Source organism: Schistosoma haematobium, chromosome ZW (assembly GCF_000699445.3).
Source record: "Schistosoma haematobium chromosome ZW, whole genome shotgun sequence".
In the NCBI taxonomy this organism is placed as follows: domain Eukaryota; kingdom Metazoa; phylum Platyhelminthes; class Trematoda; order Strigeidida; family Schistosomatidae; genus Schistosoma; species Schistosoma haematobium.
The window spans coordinates 70,278,001-70,293,503 of NC_067195.1; the positions used below are offsets into that span (position 1 = coordinate 70,278,001).

General features: G+C 29.6%; 1 protein-coding gene across 1 annotated transcript in view; it reads right to left on the bottom strand.

Moving 5' to 3' along the window:
* Positions 1 to 15,503, bottom strand: part of MS3_00010478 (uncharacterized protein) — a gene marked incomplete at both ends in the record, with an annotated part of 178,673 nt that overhangs the window by 45,795 nt on the left and 117,375 nt on the right. Inside the window, 10 exons of the mRNA XM_051218846.1 lie at positions 26 to 451; positions 2,362 to 2,605; positions 3,472 to 3,755; positions 6,368 to 7,015; positions 7,826 to 8,125; positions 8,817 to 9,035; positions 9,842 to 10,099; positions 11,944 to 12,103; positions 12,838 to 13,118; positions 13,908 to 14,235. Of these exons, the coding sequence (XP_051072340.1) occupies positions 26 to 451; positions 2,362 to 2,605; positions 3,472 to 3,755; positions 6,368 to 7,015; positions 7,826 to 8,125; positions 8,817 to 9,035; positions 9,842 to 10,099; positions 11,944 to 12,103; positions 12,838 to 13,118; positions 13,908 to 14,235 (3,148 nt within the window). The remainder of the gene's footprint in view (positions 1 to 25; positions 452 to 2,361; positions 2,606 to 3,471; positions 3,756 to 6,367; positions 7,016 to 7,825; positions 8,126 to 8,816; positions 9,036 to 9,841; positions 10,100 to 11,943; positions 12,104 to 12,837; positions 13,119 to 13,907; positions 14,236 to 15,503) is intronic.

Below are 15,503 nucleotides of genomic sequence, written 5' to 3' on the forward strand. Positions count from 1 at the left end.
TAAATAATTCAATAAATAAACTTACTTTTAATTGTTTTAATTTTTCATTTAAATCGATTAAAATTGTTGTATTACCTATTGTTGTATTCGTTATTTGTATTGATTCATTTAAACAAATTTGTTTTTGTTTTAACCAATTTAATATTTGATATATTTTTTCATTAAATAATTTTTCATTTTCATTAAATAAATGAAATTTATTTAAATTAAATTGTATTTCTTTATAAACATAATTATAATCATTTTTAATTAATTGTTTTTCATTATTTAATCTATTATGAATTAATTTATTTTGTATAGATTGAATTAATTGATCTAATTGTTCAAAATGATCTAATCTTGCTAATATACGACTATTTAATGTATGATAATCATCGATTATTGATGTAATCATTTCTTGATTAGATGATGATGATAATTGATTTGAAAGTATATGAAGATCATGTTGAACCTAATTATGATAAGCATAAAAGGATTGTTTGATAATTAAACACTTTGAAAAGAAAATTGGATCAACTGAAAGACTACTATTGTCAGGACTAACACAGTCTATCTAACCTACTGTCCTTTCCAAGCTGAAACTGATTTAAGGAATATATGTAGAATTTCCAGTTGAAATCAAAAGTTAATCTACGCTAGACCATCATTTTGTCCTAGTATGAGATACCTCAGAAGAGTGCATGCACGTGAACACTGAACCTTTTAGTCGATTGCCTGAGGTGAATAACTGTCTTAAATCTGACACGGATTGGACTCCAATGATCATGGCTTTTCACTAGGACTACAGGAGTTATATCTTGAAGCTAGTCACTAGTTAGAACATGAATTGTTTAAATCGAGGTATTGTAATTAGTAGGAGAATAATTTCGGAGATTGTTCAGGAAGACTAAATTCCTCTTTATTTACATTCCAATTACTTCATATCATAACAAGGTACATTTGAGAACTTTCGGAATCGTTTTTAAACTGTAGTTTGTTAACTTCTATCTAGAAATTCAAGTGATCCTGATTACATTAACGATTATTTAGTGGATGTATGTATGTATGGTAGTTAGAAATGAGTGTTGTAAGGCCTAGAACTGGCTTGCCTAGTATATGTACCATTAAGAAAATATTAAGAAATTTACAAAAAAGACTGGATTCAATGATGATAATTGACAAATCTTCTGACTAAACGCTTGAATTAGTTTCCTAAGCTCTTCTAACAACCTCAGGCTAAATATACACGACAACTTGAACACGAGAGAAAAAGCGCGAATTATGGAAGGAACTCTTTACTCCGAGGTTAGTTTGTGTACAGAAAATCGAGGGTATTTATATCATTTCGGATGGCTTTGAGCTTTTGGAAGATTCTGGAACCCTACTAGGCATAATAGCGTGATAATTAATCATCCAATCAGAAAGGTAGCCCGTGACTCTTCACTTTCTAGATGTTTCTGAGATACTTTCATTCAATGCTGATTAGAAAAAATGTTTTCCAGTGTTTTCAAGTCCCCTCTGGGTTTTTTCTTGAGGAACACTCTGGATCTATCCAATAATTATATTACTGGTGCTTAAAAGCTGTAAAATGAAGTCAGGAAAGTCATAGTAGTTGAGTGGATATACAGGTTTGGTCGGTTCAATGGTTTATTTTCGCGGTTGTTGGATTTTCTTCATAATTCACCACTGAATAGCGTATACTATATCTTACCTAACACAAAAGTTAAATTTACATTAATTAGATATCTCTTGCGTTACTGAACGCACATTCAGACGAAATAAGACAACGGAAAGGTAAGTAAAATTAAACAAATAAGGTACGAATTCAGGAATGTCATTTAATATCAATAAGGTATCAACAGAACGACTAAGAAGCATAATCCACTTTTAGTTAATATTCTACCCCTTTTTTACTTATTTAATTTAATACTCAGAAAGTAAATCTTCAATATTCATGGATATACCAGACGTATCAAAGCTATTTCATTTTGATCTAAATTTTCTTACTTTAAACAATCACCTTATGCGTTTACGAAACTTTACTTAACATTGGAACAATTAACGGCACATTTTTAGTTTTGTTCGTTTGACAAAATTATAAAAAAATTCTGTATTTATGAAGCCATGATGTTTGTTAATTTAATTAAGAAATAAGGAAGATAGTTTATAAGCTCCTTAGTCGAATGGAAAAATAAGCTTATTATAACATCGATAGATTATGCGCTCAATTTTTGTAGGAGTTTTAATCACATAATACTGAGAAATACACAATTCATCAGTTTCCAGAGGTTATTTTGTTAAGTTCACTCAACGGAGGCAAAACAGAAAACATACTCAAACAACAAAAAAAAACAACATATGATTATGATATGTAACATCTACCTCAACTAGAGTATCACGTAAATGTGATATCAGTCGTTCAGCTTGTTTTTCAGGTGGTATAACAGATTTTGAATTGGCTAATTCTTCATGTATTACATTCTCTAATGTTTTTATTTCATATTCTAATTGATGTGAACTAATCTGTTTGTCAGATGAATCATTTGGTGATTTACACAGCTCTTCACTTAGTTCTTTCAACGATTTCATATTCGAATCTAATACATCTAATTCGTTTTGAAGATATCTAAGGAAAGAGAGAAAAATCGAAAGGAAATTAGTGGAAACAAAATTCAATAACAAAATACTAAACGATACTTGTTTTGTACTACAAGTCAATATTATACAATAAAATCATTAAAAAAGCAAATAGGTACTAAACAAATCTTGATTGCAATGAATGTTCCTACTTTAGACTCATTTTAAGTGATTCATTATGTATGCTGTGTAAATTTAAAATAAATATTTTGTGTTTTGGGGACTTTTCATTATCAAGAAGACGAATGCTCCTTTAAAAAGGTAAACAACTGTTATTGAATGTTTCAACTAAACACTTTATCACAAATAGAGTTGGGCTGTAACGCAACCGCATTTCAGATTTATTTAAGATAGTCTTGATGCCACTTTAGACAAAATTATATTGTTGATTATCCAATCATCGATGAACAATTGGTCAAATGTGCAAAAATAAGACATGGGAATTATGTATTCCCATGAAGTGCTCTCAAGGACTAGAGATAGACAACGAATATCTGGATTAATGAAACCTGGTATCATTCAGAGATCGAGAAATGTGAGTGTTGTGATATACTAGCGTATTCATTTTTAAATGGTCAGTAGATTGTACGAATTCAGTCATCACATATGATGTTTATCACGAATCCTATTCAATTCTCCAACGTTTGCTGTTTTCCTTGTAGGGAACCAATAGTTCCGGAAACTGAAAACTTCTAGATATAAACATACAGATAAAATGTACCAATCTTAAAAAAATATGTATACATTGTATCGCTTATTAGCAGTGATTTTTTGCTTTCGAAGGTCCGATGAACAAATTTTGAAGGGAATACAATATATTACTTGAAGAGAGCACTAAAGATAATGTTAACTTACTGTTCATTTAAAGGTAGTTGACGAGATTCTCTAACTTTTTTCAATAAACTATTAATATTTTGACGAAGTGTTGCCATTTGTTCTGTTTGTTTAACGCGATTATTTAATGCGCTAATAATATGATCTATTTGTTTTGACATATTATTACACTGCGTGTCATATTGATTCAGGGTTGTTAAGAAATTTGAGTAAATTGGACTAAGTTTTCTTTCATCTGGCAATGATACCATTTTATCAGCTAATTCAGAACGTCCATCATTCACATTTTGCTTGCAGTCATTAAGCTGTGGAGTAAATTAATGTAAACTAATTTACAGTGTAGTAGAACTTTGAATTGACAAGAAAATAATGTAAAAATTAGTAGATTGGAATAAAAATATAATTCAATGTGGGGTCAATGATTGCTAACTGCTGAGGAATTTAAACTAGAGTTGAGTTATCATCCAGTCTTCTTTGATTCTCTGGTTGATGTCAGTTTGTGAAGAATACTATTTCTAATGCACTGAACATCAATAAACTCTTGACTAAAGCGTATATCAGCTCCATGATAGACATGGATGAACAGGTCATATAGTAGTAACCAATATTATATTGCTTAAACTTTATTATTGTCAAGATCTACTAATAAAGTCATATTTTATATGGTGAAGTAAAAGGTTGGCTGGATTTTCATAGCATAAAAGTTATTGGCTTACAGTAGTAAAAATGAATAAAATGAGGACAGACAGTTAAAATAATAAAAACGGAAGCAGTATGACTTTACTTTTACTTGTTCCAGATAGTCATATAGCTTTACGATCTGAGATGTTCGGATTCCACAGAGAGCATTGATTCTTTCAAGATTGTAAGTACAAATTCCTGATGAGCACCAACCGATACTAAATTTAGGTCATATATTTCCTTTCAACTACCTAACAACACACAGTATCGAATCACTTAGACTCGTAACTACATTGTTACTTGATCAAGAGAACTCAATCAGCCTTAAGGACTAGACAAAGATAAATTATTGTAAATATGGATTTGTATTTAAAACGACAGTTGCCAGTTTTGAGTTTGTTTGAGAATACCAGTAATAATTTACATTTATTCTAAACAAAACAATATCATGTACGCCGTAAATTTGCAAGAAACTGATGGTAAATTCTATTGACCGTGAATATCTTTCAATTTGTTGAGTAGATTAAGGTCTCGAAACTAAGTTTATTGGAAAACCAATTTAATATTGGTTTCCTAGAGAATAATCTAAAAGAATTACTCTTAAGGTGTACATTGAAAGTGAGAAAGTTTTAAATAAATAAGGGTAATAAATTAAACAGAACTACAAATGAGAAATCGAAACTACTCATTGGTTTTTAGTAAAAAGTTATTTCACTTGTTGAAATCATGAGTCAATTGAAGCTAGACCACCATGGAAAACCTGGAAGCACTGGACGGCCGTTTCGTCTTAGTATGGGACTCCTCAGCAGTGCGCATTCACGATGATAAATTTTTACGCATATGTGATATGATAAAGTAGCAGCTAAAATTATACAGCAATTTTAGTACTAATATGAAGGATGATGCATAGATTTGATACCTTCTGAAAATAAAGCAAATAATATGTTAAGTCTAGTATTCATTACATCTATCATATTACTAACAATCCGGATTGCTAGTTTATTAAAAGTTATTGTCAGATATATTATTTTTACTTTGTCTTCTCTGAATTAATTTTCCGCGACAATTTATGACAACCTGTTAAATTAGTAAAGTTATGAAATGAATAAGACTACTTTTATTAATGATAATGAAAGACTTTAATTATATCACAAACTGTTTGAATCTAAAAATACTAGTCACTAGTTGAATGATTTAGTTCAAATTGTAAGTTTTCTCAATAATACGAAGGTAACATTCAATAAAAACAAAAGAGAATTATTATGATTTAAACAAACAACATAAATGAATGAGTAAGATTTGAAATCAACTAAAATATTCAATCCTCTTGCTTAATTGATCTAATTCTAAATAAGGTGTTCATTTGATCTCAATCTATAAGCTCGATTATACTTTTATTCTAAAAAAATAAAAACATGATAACCCTGAATCGTAAGTGTTATATCCCGATAAGAATAATGAATGGTAATTTTTAGGATCCATTTATGGACTAATACTATGAGTATATTTTTATCGTATAATTGTCATTTAACTAAACTGTTCATATTCATATTCCTCTCATTATGAGTTTCATTTTGACCTATTATTTTGAACTATTATTATACGATTTACCATTCTTGAGTTATAGCCTGTCTATTAATTACTATATCCCTCATTCACAGCCACTTTTGACTAAATATTGTACAAATGTTATTTTCTATTTTATGGTACGTTGTGGTCGGTTTGATTAGTATATAAACCCCGTATGTTTGAAATAAATGATTCATATTGCATAGGCTGACATTGGTGTTATGGGCTTATTTTATTTATTTTAACACATAGATATTGGTACAAGGAGGCACCAAATACATATGCACCACACAAATCTCATTCGATATGTTTGAGGGCTGTGATACTGACTGGGTGCCCAAACCGAACCAGGTGGTTTTCTTAGGGCTTAACAGGAAGTGAAACCAATCAAGACTCTAGGTTGCTCGCACGTGTTTATACGTCACTGATTCGATCGATTATTCGCTGCTCTCTAATAGGCAGTGTCATTGCGTTATACAATAAACAGGGCAAACAAGTTCATCAGTTATAACAGTAAGCACAACTGATAACTACTGAATAAAGTATTTATATGAATGTTAACAAGCTAACTAGTTACGCAACTAACAAAATGAATGAATCAATAATTAAAAATTCATACAACGATACAAGAGCTAGAATATTAAAACTGACAATAGAAAAAAGTTACCTGTTTTAACAATGCTTGAAAATATTCAATTCTATGTTGTGTTGTCTCTGAATTTAAATGAATTATTTTTTGATTTTCATTAATATTGAATTGAATATTTTGTAATTCCATATAAATATAATTTAATTTTTTAATAAAATGTATTGAAAATGGATCCATATCTTTCACTTGAAACATTTCAAAATTCATTTCTAATGCTTGTTCAATAGTTTCTAATCGTTTCGTTGTTAATTGTAATTCATCAAAAAGTTTTTGCATTGATTGTTGTGATTTTTTATCACCATATGATTGAATTAATAATTCTAATTGATTTAATTGATGAACTAAACTGATATTAGATGAATGATCCTTTGAATCGAAATATTTTGGTGAATGATTAGTTAATTCTAATAATTCACTTTGTAATTCAATCATTTGACCACGTATTTGTTTGATTTGATTTGATGGTTTTGTAATGGATGGTGAAGATGGTGGAGATGATGATATTGGTGATGAAGATGATGATTTGAGGAGATCTTTTACTTCGATAGTAGATAAAACTTGTTGTAGATTTAACCAACGAGTCTCTAGATCATCACATGAATGTTTGTAAGTATCCAGTGAATTTTGTGCCGCTGAATAAGCCTTTTGAATATCATCAATATGAGACTTTGAATAACAAAATCAAAAGGAAAAATGTACAATAAAGGACAGGAATATTCATAATCAAATGATAAAGATGAGGTTTTTGTCAAGATAATGCAGAAAATGTAAAATAACATACATCATACTGTGACTACATTTAACCTAATCGAAAATATCTTGAGAGAATCATGATTTCTTATCACATACCCTACAAATTTAGCGATTTTTCTCACATGATTAAGGGGTAGAAATTTAACTGTCAACTTACACTTACTAGATAGTAATCTAGAAAATGATTCTAAACACAAGTTATGTAGGAGCAACTAGATAATATCGATACGATAAGTAAGACTTAAGCAGTAGCATACATAGTTCAGTTGGGTAACCACCGATACTAAAGGGAACTGCACAGATTTTTTTTGCAGTTTGGAACTTTTCACCAGTGAACATCTAATAATCATACATGGGATTATGGCTATAACGATATGATTGTTTTATGCTTTCTTTTTGTTAGGAATCTGAGGTCAGATTACAATCAAATTTAATTTATAAAGTATACACTTGTCTATTCAATTTAAGGTGCCAAATAAGTAATTGATAACATTTTACTAAGATATTCGCTCATTCCACTGATAAATTTGAACATTGAACAGTATAGGTAATTAGTCTTCTATAACTAGGAATAAAGAAACTTTTTGCCTTTGATATATACTACTATCGAATAAATAGTAGAATGTGTATATTTGCAAAATTTTATTGTTGACATTTACCCCGATAAGGCACATTGTAGTCTAAAATAGTCAAGTATTTTAAAGAAAAGAAAGTGAAGCTTACAAGTTTTAATTTTACATCATTCTCCAATTTATTAAGTTTATTTTGTAAACCATTTGTACTGATCTGTAATTCATTTTGTTGATATTCTGTTAATATATTTGGTTGATCATTATAAGTTTTAATATGACTCAATTTTTCTTTTAATGAATTTAATTCTTTCTGTTTATTACAAATAGATTGTATACGATTTTGTAATGTTTGTTGTTGATTTGTTAGCGGAATCGGTTTTTCATCTAAATACTTCCCATTTATTGCTATAGGTTCATTAAGTAATTGAATTGCTTCATTTGTTATCCATACCTAAATTATTGATAGAATATATATATATATATATATATATATATATATATATATATATATTCATTTGTTAGTTAGTACACGTTCAAGTTAGAGAAAATATACTATAAAAAATATTTAACAAATAAATACAAATATTAATTGCTTTGAATATATTAGTGGTAATAGCTGTAATTCCAGTGGCAATCAACATAAGTTTAAATGTTATGAAATGTGGTTCATTATATTGAGATTTTGAAAATATCTTGTTGATGAATACCGTAAAACACTAAATTTATGTTCAACACCTTTTGATCAGAATAGATATAGCCAGTTGAACTGTATTGTTCAAATCGTTATGTATTAACATAAAGCTTATAAAATATTATTTTGATCAGATGGCATTAAATAAATTGGCTTCATAAAATGAGGCAGTTGACTAAATATTAGATTCTGTCAACACTACGAATCATATAACACAATATTAATCGTAAAACGGTGCCTTATTAATTTGAACTACTATCTAGACAAACTAGATCTAGCAGGCAGTTAGCCAGATTTTATTATGTGTAACAAATCAACTATTGGAAATGATCTGTAATCTTAGTGATACAAAGTGTAAATAAAGTACATCTGGTGACTTTATTAAAGATGTATCTTTCCTATAATGCTCATATATATGTAATTTTAATAAAAGACTGATATAGTCACTTACTTCTAATTGTTCCAACTGGTCAGATAAGAGAAATTCTTTACTGGTTCTTGATTTTAATTGGCGCTGTTGTGCTGTCACAGCGTTTTGTAATAAATTCATTTGATTTATGCATAAATCTATAGTTTTAGAATCCATTGGAAGTGACGATGAATTTAACTTATTATTTTCTTTTAAATCTTGTAATTCTCTTTGTTTAACTTTTAATTCTTCTGACATAGACTATAATTGATAGGAAATTTTTTATTGATGATAAGAAGGATGATGATTAAATTAGAGTAATATTGGAAAGGAAGAAATTATTGAAAAAGATGAACGATAAATTAGTTTGTGGATACTTTTTAAGTTCGAAAGCCATTGACGTCAGTTGAGCAACTAGAAAAATCTAGGTAAATATTCTACTACAAAGCTTCTCAAAGATACACGATCTTTATTCCGTTTAGAAATAATCTGAAATTTCTACGTGTCTATTAGCAAGTTTATTTTGCAATCACCTCATCAAAATCTCATAAAACATTATTGCAGCTTCAAACTATTGTATCCCAACTCATTACTTGAATGGTATTTTGTGAACTTTAAAATTATTGAGTTTATTCATGTATGAAGTGAGTCAAATAACCAAACGAGTTTCAGATAAGGAGGGAATAACCGTTTACCAGTTAGTTTCAATTTGTAATAGTTATGCACATAATCATTAACTATTCATTGTTAAATAAACCGTGTTGTTGACATAATCAGAATGCTGACCCATTTCAATGTAAAATACAAATGGTTGTATTTTTTATATTCTTTTCCCATCGTCCATTTTTAATGAACCATATCTAATTTGAAATAGTTTGTTTTAAATTCTAGCTTGAGGTCTTTTTTCTCACAAATTTGGTTAGATGGTGAAAATTGAAGTTTTTCTAACATGCATATTAAACAATTTTCTTATCATTTCACATTTGTATTACTGAAATACAAATGTTTGAGTTTGGAACAACAAGTGTAAGTGTTAAACTTTACTGACAATAATGATAATAACTTACTTCTAAGTTTTGTAAATCACTTTCAATTTGCGTTGTCTCTGGTATATTTGTATGTGATACACTGGAACTTAACAGATCATGAGACATATTCTGTAATTGTTTATTCTTCACCGATACCCATTGATTTAATTCATCTAGTTTATTTATTGGACTCAATTCAGATTTACTGGGCAATGATGGTGAATGTTCAGTCTTCCCATTTTCACGTTTATGATATTCATTTATTAATTGATCATATGAATGTTGAAGGTCTAAAAGCTAGAATTACAGTCAACAAAATTGGACAGAAGTTATTAGTACTTAAATTTATAGCTGAGAGTAATCAGAATTCTGATTGTGCTTTAAATGGCTCATGGATTACAATGTACATGTTTCCATGCTGTCTAATGCATTTCTATGTGTGTGTGTGTGTGTGCGCAAAAAAAGAGGAGGTCAATAAGTTCTCAATTCATAATATGACTTGAAATCTATCATTCCCTGACACAGTTATATAAATGGATATAGATGGAATTCATAAATTTACAGAACGATCATCTTAAACAAGAATAATTATTAATGGTGATCTGATTTAACAGTTACTGGTAGAGCTGGTTTAAAACAGCTCATCTAATCAAGTGTTAAAAAATAAATTGAATCCTAATGACTTCTTATCATTTCTGATTACAGATAAGATAGATAATTTGATACTGAACAAAATGAGTTCCATACATATTTACCTATCGTAAATAACAGAAAAACAAATACTTATTTTCACTGAAGATAACTATGGTGTGAGTGTCTGAAGTGTATCTATGACAGCCGATTTCTATGGCGACACCTATTCGTTTTAACTACGTATAGAGGATAAGTGGTTTTAGAGGATTAAAATATATGGCATATTAATCAGACAAGATGTTCAAATAAAACATATTGTTAACAAACTTCTGCATAGGTAGAGTCTTACATTACTGGATTAGGCACTTAACTTTCAACTAGTCAGTCATTGGCTTAGATTTTACGAATTTTAGTACGCTTCGAAGAAATAGTTGTAGCCTCTTAGTTTAGTATATGAATAAGTAAACAGTTGGCCGTACAGGTCCTAAATTAAAAATGTACATTCCTGACAATGTTTGATAATGATTAGCGAAATCTCAGCTTATGTTTAGGTTATTATACTGAAGTGTTAGGATCTAAATTAACATTGTTATTCCGACTGAGAATAGATAATAACACTTCTCTACATAAATGTTAACATTTGAAAATTTTAAGTTTTAGGAATATATGTGTTCACTACTCATCCAGCAGAATCTCAACTGAATTTTATATCTGTTTAGAGGAAATTTAAGAAAATGACGAAAATAACAGGGAACTGAATGTCAACCTGATAATCAATTTAAATAATAAATTAAAGGGTACAACTTAATACAACATAATTTTGTATTTATTTAACAATGAATTATACTTTCAAATTCACTTAGTGTTGTTTCACTCGTATATTCCCAATGTTATTTAGGACTGTAATTGATCAGTCTCTTGTTGGCATATGTGTATACTGTGCGTATTGCCTCGATATAGCCTTCAGTCACAAGCTTTTTAAGCAAGGATGGATAGTAGCTAGCAGTGGATTCAAGGTGGCTAAGTGGATAACGCGATGGCATTTGCAGCGAACGGTACTGTGTTCGAGTCCCAGAGTGAACATCAACTCTGGGATGAAGGTATATTCAACCGACGAGTCCCAAATAGGACGAAACGCGCGTTCTGGATTTCACTGCTAATCACTATCCATCTTTGCTTAATTATCTTTTCAGTTTAAGTTTATTTTGATTAAGATTTCAATGCTAAGTTGAATGAAAATTCGTGTAGAAGTAAATGATCTCGAATTTTGGAGGACGACAAAGACATTATTATAAAAGCTAACCACCTTATATACATCTTATTATATTCCAGGTTAGATAGTGAAAGTTAATCTCTAAAGATTTGTTAGCTCTAATTGTTAATATAAGCTGTTTCTATATAAAGTTATTTATTTTTATATACTGAAAAGTCTACTAAATGAATGTGTTACTTTAAAAGACAATTGAATATGAAGTAATAATAATTTGAAATAGGAATATCATACTTACTTTCGCTTTCATATTACACTGATCTGTTGGATTTATAGAATGTTCACATAATTGTGTACATAATTGTTCAGCTTTTTCTAAAACTGGTTTTATTTCTTCAATTTTCTTATTTATCTCATTCAAATCATTTGTTTTCTCAACAGGTTCTTTCACTGGACTGCTAAAATTATAATTAGTGTAATATATCATTAATTGTTTTTAAATAATAATCAATCATGAACAAGTTTAAAACTTGGACTAATTTTAATTTGTTTAGTTATTCTCTGAAGAAGTGGATTACACTAAGTCACGAAACGTCAGAAAATCTAATTTTTCTACTTATTGGGATATTACAAATATATTATTTATTTATAAACTTTCTATACTTAAAATATACCACTAGCAACGTTAAATAAGCTTTTTATAGAACTTTAATATTTTTTGTCACTACACTTATAGATTTCAGTTTAAGTGTCTAGCAATTACATTAACAAAAGGATAACATTTCGAAGGTAGTACAAAGTATACTTGACTTATCTCACAATATAAGACAACAGCGCAGTATCTCAAACTGGTTGAAGTTAGACGTGCACGTAATTGAATTCAGCCTAGGTGGTCTGGAGATTAAACATTTCCGGGAGACCAGAAGTCCTGGGTTCGATCACTTGTGGTGGGGTCACGAATACTAATTGTAGAAGAGTTCTGTATTAGAACAAAACAGCTGGTCGGTAGTTTATAGTTTTCCATGGTGATCTAACTAAGATCAGTTCATAGTTTGAACTATGAAAATTCTACATTATTAACAAGCCCCCCCCAATCCCAAGTATTTCTGTATCTTGTAAATAACTTGTTTGTAACTTCATATAATTTATTCTAATAACAATTAAAAAGGAACTAGACAGTATTTTTGCTTACCATTCCATTTTTGTTTTAATTGTTTTCAATTGTGAATCTAATTGTTGCACTAATTGTTCATAATTAGTTTTAGGTTCAATTTTACTCATTGTTTCACTTTCCCATTTTGACAATTCGTTTACTAATTGATTGAAATCATTTCGAACACGTTCATTTGTAGAATTGAAGTCTAATTGATTTATTAAAGATTCAGGAATTAAATTTTTGAAATTTTGTACTAAATGATTAAATTTATTTAATTCTGGAACAACACTGTCCAATTCTTGACGAAGTGTTGAAATCTAATGAAAAGAAACAAAATAGATGAATATATTATGGAATGTGGTGTTAACTGTAATATGAAATTACCAGTTAAACAACAGTTTTTTTTATCGCAAGTTTTATGAATAAACAATATCCCACTAATTATATGCTTAACACCAGAAAACTTTAATTCTCTATTGATTTAATAAACCAAATGTTACAGATTACGTCGTCACACATAGTTCAGTTATGTAACTGATCAAATTAAAGTGTCAAATGGCAATAGCCAGAAGTGAAATTACAAGTATATATATGGTTATGTAACTGTTCAAATACAAAGAATTGCTAATAAATATCTGAAATTTCTAATTTTTGCCATGATAGCAGTAAAGTAAATTTCCTGGTGAAGAGTTTCAACTACTCACTGCTTCATAGGATATCAGTTATATTTTTACCAATATGAAATGCGTACAGAATGATCTAAAGTATAATAACCATGTCAAATGATGAATCCGAACCGAAATATCCCAATACAGTATAGATGATGCGATTGATTTGCCTTTTCCTCTGTTAACCCGTACTGGTAGATACTGCCGTATACGATAAAAAACTGGCCTCGATGAACGACCTATATAATTACCTCCACAGCAGTAGGTCGACTGGTAGACAAATACTGAATTCGTCAGTCTATCAGTATAATTTAGCAAGGAACAAAATAGATTGATCAGGTTATCTATTCTGAAACATGCAGTAGATATAGGACATTCAGCCTCGGATTAATCGCTTAATATTATTTATAATAAATATACACAAGTAATACAACTGACTTGATTCAGATGACTTTCACTTCCCATGATATTATCCGCAAGGCATTTGTCATGTACACTATGTATTCGATTAGCTTTTTGTTGTAGTTTTCGTGTGAGATCAATATCAAGTTTGTGGAATTCGTTTAAATCACGTTGTAACTTGTTTAAATCTTGCTGTGATTTATCATTTAATACAACCGCTTCATTCCACTGTTGTTCAAGAGAATGCATTGAATTTCTTAATTCTACAGCACCTGGCATATGATCACGATTGTGTAAAACTTGTGTAAAACTTTGACGAACAATTTCAAGCTTTGGTATTTGTTCATTGAACTGAGCACGATATCTAGATTTAAAATAAACCAAGGAGGCGTAAATAATAGTTATCAAGAACACATCAATTTATCTAGTTAAGTACGTCGTTTATAGAGTAGGAATTTGGTGGTTCTTCAGACAAATGGAATAGCTGAGGTATTTCAATTTTTGTTTGAGTTTAAATAGAAAATTTAGAAATAATTGCAGTGTAGTTAGTAAAATGTCTCTGTTTAATTATTCATGGGAATATAATTATTTAAGGAAGAAGAAACTATTAACATATAAGGTGAACAAAATTAATACAATTCTCTTAATTATATTGTATTAGCAGTAGCTATCTCTCGTCAAATATCTACTGCGAAAATTACTCACGATATCTAATTATCAGATCCGACATGCTTTGAAAATAGCCTGGTGAAAGTCTGAATATGTATTTATTAATTCCACCTTAGGTAAATTGTGTGAAATACAATACTAAGTGACATGGGAAACAGAGAACATTCACGCGTATTAACAGCGTTCATTAGTTAAATTATCATGGAAAAACATCAGATGGCAGTTTCACTTTTGAAGGTTGAGTTCGTCTTCTATGTATCTAGAGCACGGAGGAAGGAGAATAGTTTGTTAACAGATAAGTACAAACAATAATAATAAAGGATGCCCACGTGACTTTCATATGCAAATAGGGACTTCTCAATGAAGCTGTGAAGATCAACAGCGAAAGGTACAATTTTTAAAAGTAACCAATACCCTTTTAGTAAGAGATGACCACAGTAAGCCAGGAACCTACTAGATAACGGCTTGGTGTTTACGACGACCAAGTCTAGTTTCTACTTGTACAGAATGAGGCAGGTGTATGCTCTTGACCAGTTCTCAGAAGGATTGCATATTTTCTAGATTCTACTTCTATAACGATGAAGAAAAGTATAAAGCTTGAGAAACTATTCTTTCGCAAACTAGTCTGTATATTTTTTAATGACCATTTACCAAAGAGTTGTTTCATGGCACTACTAAATAGTTCAAAATTGCAAGCTAATTTTTATTGATTAACTCTTAGTATATCATTTACAGTTCACAAGTTACATTCGTTGTAATATTGCAGTTCGAGTTAAGCTTGAAAACAATATTTCTAACTTATACATACTGTGTCAAAAAATGTCCTGGTTGCATATCTATTGAAATCTATGTTTAATAATTCGAAATATTTTCCTGTTTTACTAACATAACCATCAGAGTTATGAGTTTAAGAAATAAAAGTACATATGATTTGTTATTCGGTGTTTGGGTGTTTTTAATTGG